The sequence below is a fragment of the Podarcis bocagei genome (assembly GCF_964188305.1).
Source record: "Podarcis bocagei genome assembly, chromosome: 16".
NCBI lineage: Eukaryota > Metazoa > Chordata > Lepidosauria > Squamata > Lacertidae > Podarcis > Podarcis bocagei.
In genome coordinates this window covers 2,861,701-2,877,927 of record NC_138142.1, presented here as the reverse complement: position 1 = coordinate 2,877,927, position 16,227 = coordinate 2,861,701, and the positions used below count along the sequence as shown (strand labels likewise).

The 16,227-nt window shown below is 47.2% G+C and overlaps 1 protein-coding gene across 2 annotated transcripts in view; it reads right to left on the bottom strand.

Moving 5' to 3' along the window:
• The window catches only part of DHX37 (DEAH-box helicase 37), a 36,476-nt gene that overhangs the window by 12,332 nt on the left and 7,917 nt on the right, over nucleotides 1–16,227 (bottom strand). For both annotated transcript variants that reach the window (XM_081174457.1, XM_081174458.1), the window contains exons 7-16: nucleotides 13,922–14,018; nucleotides 13,233–13,346; nucleotides 11,394–11,495; nucleotides 9,927–10,041; nucleotides 9,157–9,252; nucleotides 5,950–6,023; nucleotides 4,797–4,941; nucleotides 3,861–3,937; nucleotides 3,226–3,458; nucleotides 434–545 (exon numbers count right to left, since the gene is read on the bottom strand). In XM_081174457.1, coding sequence (XP_081030583.1) covers nucleotides 434–545; nucleotides 3,226–3,458; nucleotides 3,861–3,937; nucleotides 4,797–4,941; nucleotides 5,950–6,023; nucleotides 9,157–9,252; nucleotides 9,927–10,041; nucleotides 11,394–11,495; nucleotides 13,233–13,346; nucleotides 13,922–14,018 — 1,165 coding nt within the window. The remainder of the gene's footprint in view (nucleotides 1–433; nucleotides 546–3,225; nucleotides 3,459–3,860; nucleotides 3,938–4,796; nucleotides 4,942–5,949; nucleotides 6,024–9,156; nucleotides 9,253–9,926; nucleotides 10,042–11,393; nucleotides 11,496–13,232; nucleotides 13,347–13,921; nucleotides 14,019–16,227) is intronic.

Sequence of the window (16,227 nt, the reverse complement as noted above, 5' to 3'; positions counted from 1 at the left end):
GTGGGAAAGCTCCCATAGTGGGACCAAAGGGTTAACGCTCCCCACACCTGCACTCTATTTTTCAAAAAGGATCCGGGTGATTGGTGGGGAAGGGCTGTAGCTCCGAGGCAGAGCATCTGCCTTGCATGCAAGAGATCCCAAGTTCAGCCCCCAATGGCATCTCCGGGCTGGGAGAGAACCATGCCTGAAACCCAAGAGAAAAGCTGCCAGTCAGTGTTGACAACCCTGGGATAGATGGAGCAATCAATGGCCTGATTCAGTATAAGGCAGCTTCCTATGTTGGTGTCCCATCTAGTTCGAAGCCCTTCCCCACCATGCGGCGCCCTCCGGTTTTGAACTACAACTCCCATCAAACCCAGGCAGCATGGCCAACTTAGACGGGAATGACATCATCCATGTTGCAGAAGGAAGGCTGCCCTAAATTGACTCCCACCTTTTCAATGTTTAGCGCTTTCATTTGCAGGATTAAATCTTCAACAGGTCGCCTGGTAATCTCAGGAGAAGTGAACTTCTCAAAGTCACTGAAGACAGCCGAAGAGTAAAGTCTAGAACAAAACAAGAGAGGAAGCCGGGGGCAGGGGGATTAGCAGCTGCCTAGAAGGCTTCAGAAATATACTACTACACAGCTTTTGCTCCCAACTGTTGAGACCAGCTAGAGATGTGAGCCTCCTGGATTGTGCAGGGGTGCTGCATTCTAACTGTCTGAAACCCAGGAGAGCTCCTGCCAGTCAGTGTAAACAATATTGAGATAGATGGACCAGCGGTTTTAGGATCACACAACATAAAAGAAAAATAGGATAAGGCAGGAAAAGGAAATCAAGCAAACACTGGTATTGGTTCTTAAAGATGCAATTTATAAAAATAATGTCCTGCTAGAATGTAAACAGTTGGGGGCTCTTTTACACAGGGAGACAGAAAATGACCTTCTACTGAGGCAGACCAATGGGTCCCCCTAGCTCACGACTGTCCACACGGACTGGCAGAGGTTCTCTGGGGTTTCTGGTAAGGTGTCATTTGCAGCCCTACCTGGAAATGCCACCGGGGACTGGACCTGGGATCTTCTGCATTACCCACTGAAATTGCAGCCCTTTTACTTTGGGAAAGGGCCATAGCCCAGTGGTAGAGCATCTGCTTTGAGTGCAGAAGGTCCCAGGTTCGATCCTTGGGATCTCTAGACAGGGCTGAGAAGGGCTCCTGTAGAGGAAACCTAATGCTGAAGAATTTTGTATTCTGAGGAGACAGGTTAATTGCTTCGTACAATTATTCCCCCATGCTTATTGCCAAGGGTTTTTGGTTTGCTTTATGCTCTTGATTTGCTGCTTGTGCTTCTGGGATGTGGAAAGATCCACTTGTAGCTGAAGCTTGAGTGCCTGTCAGCAATGGTGCAGCTGCAGGATCAACTAACAACCCTGGCCCTGTATATTTGCCTAGCTTAACAGGTGGAAGGAATTTAGATATTAGGCCAGCCAGCACTTGGCCACTCTGGATCTAAGGCAGGCACAGGCAAACTCGGCCCTCCAGTTGTTTTGGGACTACAACTCCCATCATCCCTAGCTAACAGAACCAGTGGTCAGGGATGATGGGAGTTGTAGTCCCAAAACAACTGGAGGGCCGAGTTTGCCTATGCCTGATCTAAGGGATATAAATCTCCCTGGTGGGGTCTGATCTTCAAGCTTTGATCTTGTTGGGTGCTGTGTACTGTGCTGCTGGAGTCTCCCCCTTATCATTCCCTGATAGCTGAATGGGAAAGTATTTTAACTTGCATATGCTATATTATTCTGCTTAAAGACTGTTTCGCTGCTTTTTATTCTGCATCCAAGCCTGCTACTTAATAAAAGTGAGGAACTTCTCTCCACTTGTGCTACTGCCACTGAATCCAAAAGAACTTGCATTTAGCAAAACAGCTCCTGGCTGAAACCTTGGAAAGCCCAGGGGGCCACTAGGGGGCGCATCGGAAGATGGCTGACAATAACATCTCTCTGACCCACACGAGGTAATTTGGAGGCTATGATGGGGGTAATTAGCCTCCTTACACCCCCCCCCCAGGATGGTGGGGGGGACTGCCCTTGCCTGCTGTGCCCTACACCACCCCCGAATTTGTGGGGGTGGGGGCGCTAGGCACAAAGCCCTCCTGTGGGATTCCGGCACTCCTGGACGCCGTCCCTGATCCGCGCCACTAGCTGCAAGAACTTCAAAAGAAACAATTTGGACGAGATAAATTGCACATACTTCAACGAAGAAGGGGGAGTAAAGACTGCTGACAGAAGAGATCTCTGATAAAACAAGACAAGAATAAATCATGAGAAGATACGCCAAGATACGGTATGGCAAATGACTGATGGGGGAGGGGGAAAAAACTTTCCTTTCTTTCCCTATGTGATTAAACAAGAATCCCCTCCCCTCACGAGTCATAAATGTCGTTTTAAGGACTTAAGCTGTGGATTTAAGACTGTGTGGAGATAAACTTTCGAACCAAAGCATGTTTTAAGAAGAGCGTGGAATGTACAAGAGCTCTGGAATGACGCAGTTAAAATTGCCGTCGCCATATTGGGAAGTTCTGTCGGAGGTTTTGAGTCTAGGAGGAGAAATAGAGAAATAGAGCTGCTTTTATACTGTGGGTGAAACTCCTCAGAGGGACTCAAGAGCGACAGTTTTGCGAGATAATGATGGAAAGAGCGATGTTATCTATGAAGGTGATGATATATGAAAACCATCTCGATTTGAGGATTGGAAGAACGGAAAAATTCACACAGGATTAATATTGGTGTTTATCGGCTTAAGGAGACTATCAGAAGAGATCATAAAGAAAAAAGAGAAAATATATGAACAAGATGTGATGTGGAAACAGCAAGACAAGACTGGATAGAATTATGAACTCTGTTTGGACTGATTTGGACATTAATGCAGTAGCAAGAAGATGATCAGAATCCCCCTTCAGATCTTGAAATATGGGTCCCCCCAACAAAATTTAAAATTCGGCTTTGTAATTCGGAACTTATGTGATGTGATTTAATTTGATTTGATTGGCCGGTTAATAAAAATTATTTATAAAAAAAAGAAACATTGGAAAGCCAATGCCAGTCAAATCAAGTATTTGTCGTTACACTCAATGATCAGCATTGCCACTGCCAGTCAGTGCAGACAATATTGATCTTGAGGGCCCAGCGGTTTGACTCAGCAGAAGGCAGCTTCTTGTGTTCCTACAGAGAAGGGAAGTCAGCTGACCTGTAACAGTGGCCAGGCTCTGTGCGCCCAGCTCGGCCGGCCCGCTGGTTGGCAGATGCCTGAGACGTCCAGGTGACTCTGAAAGATGAGACTCCAGTGACTTTGTCGTAGAAGCGTTTCTTGACCTTCCCACAGTCGACCACGTACTTGATGCCGGGGATGGTCAGGGATGTTTCAGCCACATTGGTTGCTACAACACAGAGCCTGGTCCCAGGAGGATGGGGCCTAAAAACCTGGAGTACAGAAATAAAAGGGGGGGGGGGGAGATCCTAGAAAAATCACCCAGGAATATGGAAACTGATGCCCACAACCTATAAATTCTGCAAGTGAGGCATACAACAAAGTGATGCCGCATCCCGTGCTCAGGGCTCTACCCAGCCAAGCCCTCCTTCCAGGATATTCTATTTTATTCCCCTCTCTGCCAGCTTTCTGCCCATTACAACCACTCAGCATTCTGTGCCCACTGAGCATGCTTGATCCTCACTGGGCTGGTTCTCAGGTGTTTTGGGGGCTTCTGCAAACCTGCCCAAACCATTCTCTTGTGTATGGGTTTACGGATGTTTTATAAAGGATCCATACTGGGAGAATGAGCTCATGGGTACATTTTCTGAGGAGCCAGGGAAATGAATCATTACCTTGGCTTGCTTTTCTGGTGCCAGCAAGGAGTAAAGTGGAAGAACATAAAGTGGAAGGGAGGAATCTGGGTTCTCACCTGTACGCAAAATTAAAAAACACACACAATAGTAATAAGCAACAGTCTGCTGGCTGTCCAACTGACTTCACCATTTGAATCAACAGCCCCACCAGCACTCTACGTTTAAAGCAGTATCATAACGCTTGGAACAGTCCTTGCTTCCTCAAAGAATCCTGGGAACTGTAGTTTGCAAAGTGTTGAGAGCTGTTAGGAGGCCCCTATTCCTTTCACAGAACTACAATTCCCAGAGTGGATTAACTGTCTGTTCCTCTTCACAGGGAACCCTGGGGAAACTTTGCAAAAATGGTGTGCTTTATTTGGCGTGAGAGAGAAAATGCAAGAAACAGAACAGAGCAGGATAAATTAAGGCACATCGGCAGAGCATGAGACTCTTAATTGAGCCCCATGTTGGGCGGAAGATTCCTGCACTGCAGGTGGTTGGAACTAGATGACCCTCCCAGTCCCATAGAACTCTCATTCTATGATTCTATGCGCCATGAGAGCTCACTGATAAAGTCTGGTCCCAACATGTATAAAGACAAGCCAGCCTCAGGGGTTGGTATATTTGGGCATCTTGCCAGCGAGGGACGTCTCTGGCAAGGGACCCCCCTAAGCCTGCACCTGTTCTTCATCACTGCAACCCACTCGCTTGCTCACCAGCCTCTTCCTCTGGCCTGAGCAGCAGAAAATGCCAGTGCCCGCTTGCTCACGGACTTTCTGCCTGGCAAGCTAGTGGCAGGGTGGGGAGATCCATGAGGAGAAGTGGGGCAGCAGCAGATGATGACAGGAGCGAGGAAGGCTCACTGAGGAAGTCTTGCCCACAGGCCCTGCAGAAACTGAACCAACACTGCCTTAGCATATTTTCCAAGAGCCAAACCTTCTTCCAACCCATCATCTCCATATTCCAGGTCGAGATCTGAGCAAGCAGCGTCAGCATCTTCTTCAGCTCCTGCATCTCTGTCTTCATCTCCTTCATCTACTGGCATAACAGAATAGTTATCCAGATCTATTTTGGGCAGCGCCTGAAAGGATCAGGAGAAATGCACAAAGGGATCATGGCTTTCGAAGGCTGAAATTCAGAGCACATACAGGCACAAAGAGGCAGTGGTTTCTGAAGCACTATTGCAAAACAGCCATGATCCCCTGTGGTTGACATGAGACCCATGGAGGTGTCATGGAGGGGATGGTCGGATCCTGAGGAGGAATGTGAGGAGCCTGGAGAGTTATAGCTGGAAGACCCTCGGGGGGAGGGAGATCTGTGTCAGGGACTGCCTGGATGAAGAGGAGGGGTGGGAGGCAGCAGCCGGGGAGCCCGAGGGAAGCCTCAGAGGAGGAAGGTTCAGAGCCAGGGTTGTGGTGGGACATTGAGGACAGATCAGAGGCGGAAGGAGGGGAGGAATGGTTGGATGCTGAAAAGGCAACAGCAAGAGGTGTAGAAAGCAGTGAAGACTCTGCTGATGAAGCAGAGGAGGGACAGGTGCTGCACCAGCATCCCAGGAGCTGGGGGGAAGACTTAGAGGTAAGTAGAAGGTGAAGAGCTTCAGTCCTGGCATCTGTTTCACAGGGGCCAGTCCTGTGTGTTGGCATTGTTGCCTTGTGTGTTGCTTTCTTCAATGAAGAGCTAACTTTTCTGCTTGCGCCTTCTTCTTGAGTGCTGACCTGCATCTGACCCAGCCCTGGGAACTTGGGATCCCAATAAGTGTCAGGGCCTGGGAAGGAGGCAAATGTATTGGAAATAAGGAGCATTTTCATGCGTCTGGATCAAAAGGCTGTTAATCTGGGGGGCCCTATTGTGATGCAGGGAAGTGGTGAGGAATCTCTGTCCCTAGTTTGGCTTGCAAGAGAGTTTTCCCAGTATGTGTGTGCATATGTGCACACACATGCGCGTGTACATACACACCAGGTGTGGGGCAGGGAAAGAGATGGCTGCAAAGGAGCCTGGAACTGCTCCTCGGTGCCTTTTAAATTTGGTGCCAAATGCAAGCCCCGCCAGGGCTGGTTCCACTCGGGAGCCCCCAATCAAAACATACCACATTCTTTTTCCGTTTGGATTTCTTAAATCTTCGTATTTCTTCAACCAAATCCTGCTTGTCTTCATCACCACCTGGGAAGAAGAAAGGAAGCAGCATCTACATCAATATTTATACTTAAGAAAAAGGCTTGCACCTTTTGGAGTGTAGTAAAACCTCTAAGCAGTTTACTATATTTATTATCAGTGAAAAGAGTTTAAATAATTAAAAACCAATTCCTACGTCGGCTCCTAATGCTCCCCCTGTGCGTAAGCAATGCAGCCATGCGACTAGAATTGAAGATCGCATCCTTAGAAACTTGCCTGTGGAAGCAAGTCTTCAATTATTGGTTATCATTGTGGCATAGACTACCAGACCATTACCTTGTCCAATGTTTATGGCGAGACGAATTCTCCAGTCTTTGGACTAGTAGAATTCATGCCAAACTCCTGAGTTATGGAATCTCTCCCTTAGATTCCCTAAAACTAGATCAAATCACTGCTCAAAGACTGATCCGCCAAAGACTGGATGACATCGATCTACAGCGAAATTATACGCTGGGGGGAGGTGTTTGTTCGCCCCAGAACATTGGTATCACTTTAACTTACTGCGTTCCATCATACCTCTCCTCCCTTTCGACTGTTGCCCATAGGCTGGCCTTCACCAAAGCAAGGTTTAACGTTTTTCCCTCTAATGTCCTGAGACATAGATTCTCAAAGGGCCAAGCCTCCGCCATGTGCGAATGTGATAAGGAGACGCCGGAGTCGCTTCAGCACATTATGTTCACTTGCCCCTTATTCAATGTGCCACGGGCAAATTTGTTGGGATCAATCATACAGAAACTAGAGGGTACCCCACCAAAATTCCACCTTGCCCAAATCTTGCAGGATAAGGATACCCATACGACTCTGAAAGTGGCTAGGTTCCTGGTCGCTGTCCTTACCCAAAAGCGTTGCCAAGGAGCACCACAAGCTAATTAAGGCGTAGTATGCCATTCCATCTCATAGTATTTTATTGTTATAGTAGTGTTTTAGCGGCTGTTTTTTCCCACGTGCACAAGCTGTTATTTATGTCTTGTTTTTTATCTGTATGGGCCTACGGCCGTAATAAAATTTTTATTATTATTATTATAACGATAACTAAAATTGACAGTAAAAATGATTAAAACACCTTTAGGTTTGCCTAAACAAATATGTTTCAAGCTGGTGCTGAAAACAGTACAGTGACAGCACCTGTCAAAGTATAGGTTCTGCCAAACTGAAAGATCCATTGCTCACAACTGTGGGATGAGGGTGATGTGGCAAGTGTAACAGCAATAGCCCAAAGGAGGAGGACCCTCAATAGCACAAGCAAAAAAACCAAGTCACAGACCAAATACAAAATTACATCTCTCCCCAGTGATATTGTGAGGAGTCAAGCTAGACTGCCTTCCATCACAGTAATTTCTGAAGTACCTAAAAATTATATATATTTGGAATTTTCAAGAAAATTCATTGGATGTCTGCAAGTTCTAGAGTTAAGAGAAAAACATATTCTTTATCCACTTTTCCATGCCATGCTGAATTTTATGAACTTTTAACAAGTCACCTCTCACTCATTTTTCCTCTAAGCTAAAAAGTACCAAACCCTGCAGTTTTTCTTCATGGGGGAGTCGCTCCAACCCCTTGATGCCTCTTTCTGAACCTTTTCCAGCTCTAGAACAGTGTTTCCCAACCGGTGTTCCGCGGCACACTAGTGTGCCGCGAGACGTTGCCTGGTGTGCCGTGGGAGGGAGGCGGGCGAGTCGGGCGGCGAGAGGTGGGGCGGCGGCGGCGAGGAGCTCCCTCCCACATCCCATCGCCGCTCTGCCACACGCTAGCTCTTGACTGCTCTTGCCGCACGCTAGCTCTTGACTGCTCTTGCCGCACGGCTAGGCTAGGCCGGCCTACTGGGCTGTCGCAGGCGGAAGGCCTGCGCATGCGCAAGGTTTTCGCGCCTTCGGGATTCCCTTCACGCCTTCCTCCTCCCGGGGCCTTGAGAGCGCGGGAAGCGGCAGCGCGAGACCGGCGTTGAGCCTGGCAGGTATTGCGCTTGCCAAGGCAGTCATTTGGGAAATGAAAACTTGCAAAGCAAGCAACCAGTTCAATCTGAGGTACGTGTATGCTTAATATCCTGTATCTGAAACCTGTTCTGCCCCCTCCCCCACACTTGGTGCCATTTTGCAGACTGTCTACTGAAACGTCATACTTTTCTCAGCTTAAATGTTAATAAGGCCTCATCTACACATGCAGCAGAGTTAGTTGACCCAGAATAGTACCAATTCAGATGGCAGATGGGAGAATGACAGTGCTGAATGCTTTCCCATGTAGAACAGTCCCTGCAAATAAAAACCTAGCATATTTGGAAGAGGGATGCTAGCCTAACCATTACCTTCTATGCTGTTACTATTTTTTTTATTTTTTTTACATAAGTAAAAAGTGACCTTTCCCCATCTGGCATGGTGGTGTGCCTCGAGACTTTTTTTCATGAAACAAGTGTGCCTTTGCCCAAAAAAGGTTGGGAAACACTGCTCTAGAATACCCTCTTTGAGTTGAGCCGGCAAGAACACTACAGAGACTCAAACTGTGGTCACCAGCATTTTGATATTGGCAGTTTTATTTTTAATAGAGCAATGTAAAGGGGAAGTGCAGCCAATTCCAAACAAGTTTGCTGTGTGAAACTGGCATAAACGTCTAGATCTGTGCTTTGCTGCCCTTGGTGGTGAGCCATGGAGAATTGCAGCGCGAAAAGTTCCCTGGCCAAAGGCGCCCTCCCAGACTTTCAGGGTGGCTTCACCCGCCTCCGCAACCCATTGGTTCTCCCTGACCTGGAGAACACGAAAGCTTCCAGGCCAGGTTTTGGCACTGCCAGGTTAACAGCCAGTCTTGGTCTGGCCTGCCAGGGTGCTATACTTGACTCTTGCTCAAATGCATGCTTCACACCCAGGGCGCAAAATCATTCAACTCTGGGATTGCTGTTTTCCCTGCCACTGGACAAAGAAAAGCTGTGGCTGTCAGAGAAGTAACTTCTCACGCAAATTCTGTCCCTCAAGGACTTGAGGCAGGCCACGTGCAAAGGCTTGGAGAATGCTTTTAACAAATATGCTTTTTGGAAGAGTTGCAAGACTGCATTTATTGAGTTGGTACCATGCCAATTATTTGGGATTTTAATACAGAAATACCAATGCGTTTCTCTGAGGGCATCAGTTACCTTGGGGTGCATTTTTGCGGAAAGGGAACGATTTCCTCAGCCTCCTACACAGTGAATGTACTTCAGCCTGGCCAGTGAGGAACACCAGGATGCCCCCTGCAAGAAGATAAAATATCTTAAAATTAGGCCACAGGCATTGTGGAAGCGGGAAATGTGGCAAGAAGCACCAGTGTCTATGCTTTGAAATAAAACATTATTCAATGTCTTCTTCATAAAAACTGTCACAATTTATTTTTTTTAAGTCACAGAATTTTGTCACATCAAGGCAACATCTGTATACATTTAAAGCAGTGTCATCCCACTTTAAACAGTCATGGCTTTCCCCATAGCATTCTGGTAACTATAGTTTCTTATGGGTGCTGTGGGTTGTTAAGCGACCCTCTATGCCCTTCACAGAGTGGTTTAATTGCCAATCCCCTCCTCAGGGGATTTCTCCAGTTCAGTCAAGTCTCTAATTTGGTTGGGACAACTAAAATATTCTTGCAATTCAGAAAGAATTTCAGCGTACTGAAACCATAAAGTGTTCTTTCCTGCACCCACCTCTTAACCTTTAAGTATGCAATCATACGCCTCCGGCTCACTATTTATCTAAATTAAAAAGCCCCAAATGTGGCCAAGTTCCCTCCTGGGAGTGCTGCCTTCAGCCCCTTGATCATTCTGCCCTTTTCTGAACCTGCTCCAGGACTTAAAAGAGAATCACTCCAGTTCCTTATTTGAAAGCTAATTTTATGGTTTTTATTACAGACAAAAGTCTGTGCCAGTCAGCTTACCCGATGGCAACATTCGGTGAATTTTACAGACTTTCCGGAAACATTCTCCATTATAATCATCCAGTGGGGTCCTTTTGTTAAAATGAACTGCCACAGGAAATTGCCTCGCATCCACCTACAGAGAAAACAATACAGGTAAAGAAAGAGCAGTTGCCCAGAACGACAAAGCACGTCTATTTAGACCTGGGGAACCTCTGGCTCACAGGTCCCTTTTGGCCTGCCAGGGGCTCCCATTTGGCCTGTGAGGCCATTTCCTCCAAACCACACCCACCCACCTGCTGGCATCACTGGTGATGCCAGCTAACAGGCAAGAAGATGTGGTTTAATCCTGCATTGGCTCTATGCCTCCAGCAGGGAACAGGATCATGAAGCCAAGGCAGCAGAAGAGTGGCATTCGCAGCTGATGGACTACATGGAACTGGCCGAAATGACCGGCAGAATCCGAGATCTGGGAGAAGAGGCAGTGGAAGAGGATTGGAAAAAATTTAAGGACTATTTACAAAAACATTATAAGCTATATGAATGTTGAGAATTTGCTAAGTTTTTGGGAAAAACATGCTTCAGCATTGAGATCTATAAATGATGGAAATTAAGTTATGATTTTGAAAAGTATAAATTACAGATGATATAACTAAATGAAAGCACAAAAACACATAAAATAAGGTATCAATTTGCTGTTTATTTTTATTGTAAAGAAAGCAGGGGATGGAAGATCTGGGGAAGTCCAGTTGACTACGAAAATAGATCTGGAAAAATGAATTTTCTTTTATAATTTTTTCTTTTTTCTGTAAAATCGCTTTTGTTATGTTGTTGACGATGTTTTCTGACCTTGGAAAAAAGCAATAAAAAATTTATATATAAAAAAAAAAATGAAGCCAAGGCAGCAGGATTTAATCTCTGCTCTTCAATTGATGAGCAGAGATTAAAGCCGTCTCGAAACAAGAATATGATGGGAGCTCTTTTAAAATGGCTCTCAAAAGTGTTTTTCTTTAAGCTTGTGCATCCCACCCTGCTGCTCGCCCACTCTCAGGAGAAGTGCAGGAGCTGCGCTTCTGAGAAAGCGGCAATCTCCACTCCTGAGGGAATTATTACTAAAAAAATTATACTGCCCTATACCCACAAGTACAGACAGGAACCTCCCAGACTGCCAGGGCCCACAGGGCCAGACACGGACACTTCCTTGAAGAAGCAGGTCCCTCCCCTCACTCCTCACCAGCCCTGATACATGCCAGGAGGGAGGCTATGGGAGGAGGAGGAGGAGGAGGAGGAGGAGGCGTGCCCGTGCTCAGGCCTTTTAGGGCTCAGCAGCTCTCTCAAGGGGATGCAGCCTGGTGGATGCAGTCCAGCATCCTTCAACCAGCCCTGCTCCCCTCTCCAGGCTTGCCACTTTCCCTGAGGCCTCTGGTGTTGGAACAAAACGTGACACCAAATCCAACCACTATCACCAGTTGAATGTCACACTGTTACCTGTATAACAGGAGGAGGACTGGCAAACAGTTTCTTGTTGGAGGTGAAATCTTCCACACGCAGTGTGGCAGACATGATGATCAGCTTTAGCGGATTTCCTTTCTGTGAATGTGTAAGAACAAAAACACAGGCAAGAAGGCTTGGTGGAGATAAGATGTAGCCAAATCTGGAGGAACTTGACGTAAGATCTTTGACGACTGTTCAGAAACTGCCCGCAGTATTCTAGCAGCTGAATGACAAATTAACTAGTCCTATGAGCATATCGGGACGTGGGTAGCGCTGTGGGTAAAACCTCAGTGCCTAGGACTTGCCAATCGTCAGGTCGGCGGTTCGAATCCCCGCGGCGGGGTGCGCTCCCGTTGCTCGGTCCCAGCACCTGCTAACCTAGCAGTTCGAAAGCACCCCCGGGTGCAAGTAGATAAATAGGGACCGCTTACTAGCGGGAAGGTAAACAGCATTTCCATGTGCTGCGCTGGCTCACCAGATGCAGCTTGTCACGCTGGCCACGTGACCTGGAAGTGTCTGCGGACAGCGCTGGCCCCCGGCCTCTTAAGTGAGATGGGTGCACAACCCTAGAGTCGGACACGACTGGCCCGTACGTGTGCAGGGGTACCTTTACCTTTATGAGCATATTACGCTCAAAAACTATTTGAGATTTTCCCCAAAAAAGCTCAACAACTTTGGCAACCCTACCTTATCTGTTCCTGGACCAAATTTAAAGTGCTGCTATTTATTTATTCTCTTACTTTCAGCATCAGTGTGCCTTCTTTTCATGCAAAGTTTGCACAGAAGTATTAAAATAGTAAGTATTAAATGGAAACTGTGAAACATCAGCTTCTGATATTACTAGTGTCATTTAACAGAGGAAAAAAAGCTTCAAATATTTTTCTTCCTCTCAGGGGAAGATGATCACTGAGGGGTCTTGTGGTGGGGGTGGGCCAACTGGAGCTGGAGCCCTGGGCGCCAGAGAGCAGGCAGTTGTTCTGCCTTTCCTCCCCACAGAGCAAGGTGGTCCCTATGTATCCCCATGGCGGTGGCTGGGCCCACTCCCTCCTGTGGGAGACAAAGGAGAAGTTCATTCCTCCCATCTTTCCATTCTCTCTGTGTCTCTTGAACCCCCTTCTCTTCTCTCCTGCTGACCGATCACCCCAGGGGCAGCTTTGGGACTGAACAAAACAATTTTTAAAACAGATAAAATCTAACCAATTCCTCCTTAGAAGAGCCCTGCTGGATCAGGCCGAAGGCTCATCTGGTCCAGCATCCTGTTCTTACAGTGGCCAGCCAAATAACCACGGGACGGGTGTAGGATGGCTCCGACAGCAACAGTACTCTATACATTTGTGGTCCTCAGCAACTGGTAATCAGGGGCATATTGCTTTCGACAGTGGAGACAGAACACAGCCATCATTGCTAACAGCCATGGATAAGCCATATCCCTCATGAATTTGTCTAATCCTCTTTTAGTGCCTCTTGTGGAAGCGAATTCAATAGTTTAAGGAGCACTGGAGTCCTAGTATTTTCAATGCGTGAATGTAAGATCAAGCACATATGACTACAGTGGATCCTTGGGTTGTGAACGTGATCCGTGCGGGAGGCACATTTGCAACCCACAGCATTCGCAACCCACAGCACCGCGTCTGCGCACGTGTGGGTCACAATTCGGCTCTTCAGCGCATGTGCGAGCGCCGAAACCCGGAAGTAACCCGTTCCAGTACTTCTGGGTTTGGCGCAGTGCGCAACCTGAAGCGTCTGTAACCCAAGGTATGACTGTATTTGTAAAAACCAAAATAATCAAATGTTAGAATGCTATTGATACGTAACCCCCCTTTCCCTCCTTACCTTGGCTCTGAGTGGCACAATGCGTGATAAAAGACCAATCAGGATATCCGTATAGATGCTTCTTTCATGAGCTTCATCGAGAATAATGACCCGGTACTTGGACAACAAGAAATCCTGGGAAGACCAAAAGGGTGGGTGGGTGTATGAGGAATACCACAACCACACATCAAAATTCAACCAGACTTATCAACTGATTTGATATTTAAGGGGGAATTTGTGGCCCAAAACCTACATGTGGGTCTAAGCAGGCTGGGCTGATGGGAGTGGCAATCAAAAACATCTAGAAGCCTGAAGAAGATGCCCCTAAGCCACTTCTTCAAACTGAACATGGTTCTGAGGACCTCACAAGGAAGTGCAAAACCCTTCTCTCATTCCTGAATCTGAATTCTGGTTGGTTTTTTTGCGCGTGGGGACCTGTTGCCTAGTGACTCAGTCAATGACAACCCATCCAGTTCAGCTCCATCCTGAGCTGTCTCTTAGTCACCCTAAACCCAGCCTGCTACCTTCCACATCTTTTGGACTCCAACTCCCATCAGCCTCAGTAAGCATGGCAGATGGCCAGAGTAATGAAAGTCTGGAGGGCAGCAGGTTGGGAACTGGCTGCGTCAAAAGTATGTCAACATGTTAAGAAGTAGCATTACATAGGCACAGCTGCATTTCGTTTCTGAAAGGAAGAACCACCACTATACCTTCTGGATTTCCTTCAACAACACACCATCTGTCATGAATTTGATTTTGGTGTCATCTGTCACGTTTCCTTCGTAACGGATTTGGTATGAAATCACCCTGAGGACAGAGGATGAAAGGAACTCTGGGATCAACCCAACATCAAACAAACCAGCACTCTAGAACAGGGGTAGGCAACCTAAGGCCCGTGGGCCAGATGCGGCCCAATCGCATTCTCAATCCGGCCCACGGAATCAGCATGTTTTTACATGAGAAGAATGTGTCCTTTTATTTAAAATGCATCTCTTGGTTATTTGTGGGGCACAGGAATTCGCTCATTTCCCCCCCCAAAATATAGTCGTCCCCCACAAGGTCTGAGGGATGGTGGGCCGGCCCACAGCTGAAAAAGGTGGCTGACCCCTGCTCTAGAACCACACACAGTCATAGAATTGTAGAGTTGGCAGGGACCCCAAGGGTCCTCTAGTCCAACCCCCTGCAATCCAGGAATCTCAGCAAAAGCATAAATGATAGATGACCATCCAACCTCTGCTTAAAAACCTCCAGGGAAGTACGTAGAATCCACTTCCTTCTGGTGGAGTCTGTTCCACTGCTGAACAGCTGTTACTGTCAGAAAGTTCTTCCCAATGTTTAGTCGGATTCTCCTTTCTTGCAACTTGAGTCCTCCCCTCCAGAGCAGCAGAAAACAAGCTTGCTGCCTCTTCCATGTGGCAGCCCTTAAGATATTTGAAGATGGCTATCATATCTCCTCTCTGTCCTCTTTTCCAGTGTTTGGAAGTATGACCCACTGAAATATTTTAGGCCTGGAGCAAGAAGCCTGAAGCCTGAGGGTGAAAGGTGACCCTCCAGGTTCCTGTCTGGCCCTTGGCTCTCCCAACCCCCGTTACTGGTCTTACTTCAGACACTCCTGGAGTGTCTTTGCCCGACTGGACTGCGTCCTTGAATTCTGATAATGCTTCTTGCTTGTCTGGTTGGGAGGATACAAAGGGCTGTGTGTGTAGAAAGCAGCCGACTGTGCAAAGGCTAAATTTGCATTCATTGCTACACCCACTTTTGCCTCTACCTCCATCCACCTCTGACGTGTGGCCCCCAGAAGCCAATGCAGTCCTGAAGCTGAAACAGGTCCCCCTACTGCAGATTAAGACCCATGGCATTTGCATTTTCAACATCAAAGAGAATTGTGACACCGCTGGGACCTGGCTACACCCCCCCTTCTAACTCACTCCTCCTTATAGCTAAAGCTCCCTGCCCCATGGACACAACATCCCGCCCCGCAACACATCCCACTGTGTAGCCAAGCCTTTTGAGTTGGACCACAGGCCTTCAGCCAGTGGGTTGGGGCCCACAGATGGGGCACAAGGCCATCCCAGGTGGGTTGCAGCAAGGCTGTTGCTGCTTCATCAGACCCCAGCTAAAGCTGACCAAACCAAAGGAGCACTGCCTGGGCTGGAACTCAATTCTTCTGGAGAGACATTTGTTTTATCAATCTCCCTGGGGGCTGCAAAGTGGTAGGAGAAAGGCAGGAGCATTTTCCAGTATGAAATGTATTTCTGGCCTGTAGTGTGTCCCACCTTCATGGGAGTCCTCTATGGAGCAGGGACAGCCATTCACTTTCTAAGGCTTTCTAGACTTCTAGAATGGAAGTATGCTGGGCACTAGAATACACAAGTGTCTACTGACGTGGGAAGCTCAACTGCACAGCGGTTGCCATTATGAGTCTGTTTTTAAAAACTCGCTGGGTTTCAATAGCTCCTCGGCCTTCTGGCTAAGAACAAGTATACAAATCACTGGTTTTCATTTACTAGCAATGCTAAGGAAACACTACGTACCATATTTTTCCGTCTATAAGACACCCTCATGTATAAGACACCCCCTATTTTGGGGGGCTCTGATTTAAGAAAATGGGGGGAGATGTATCCGTGTATAAGATGCCCCCAAATTTTTGACATTATTTTTTAGGGGAAAAACCTAGTATTATACACAGAAAAATACGGTATACTTTTCTGTGGATTGCCATTTTACAGCTAATAATGTGCCCTATCGGCGCTATTATGTATAAATCAAAGCAAGTACTGTATGTGAGCATGGGTCCCATGTGGCAGGAGAGGAGTTCGAGGTGGGTCAGGTGATGATCACTGAGCCAGCGTATGAGCTCCAGCCAGGAAGGAAAGCACTTATTATGCATGCTCAGACCCTGACCCCTAAATGGCTGGGGTCTGCCCTGAGAAAAACCATCCCAGTAAAAACACCCGCTGGTGGCAACAAATCTCACACAGGACATCATCTCTGTACTCTGGTAGGCATACTGACA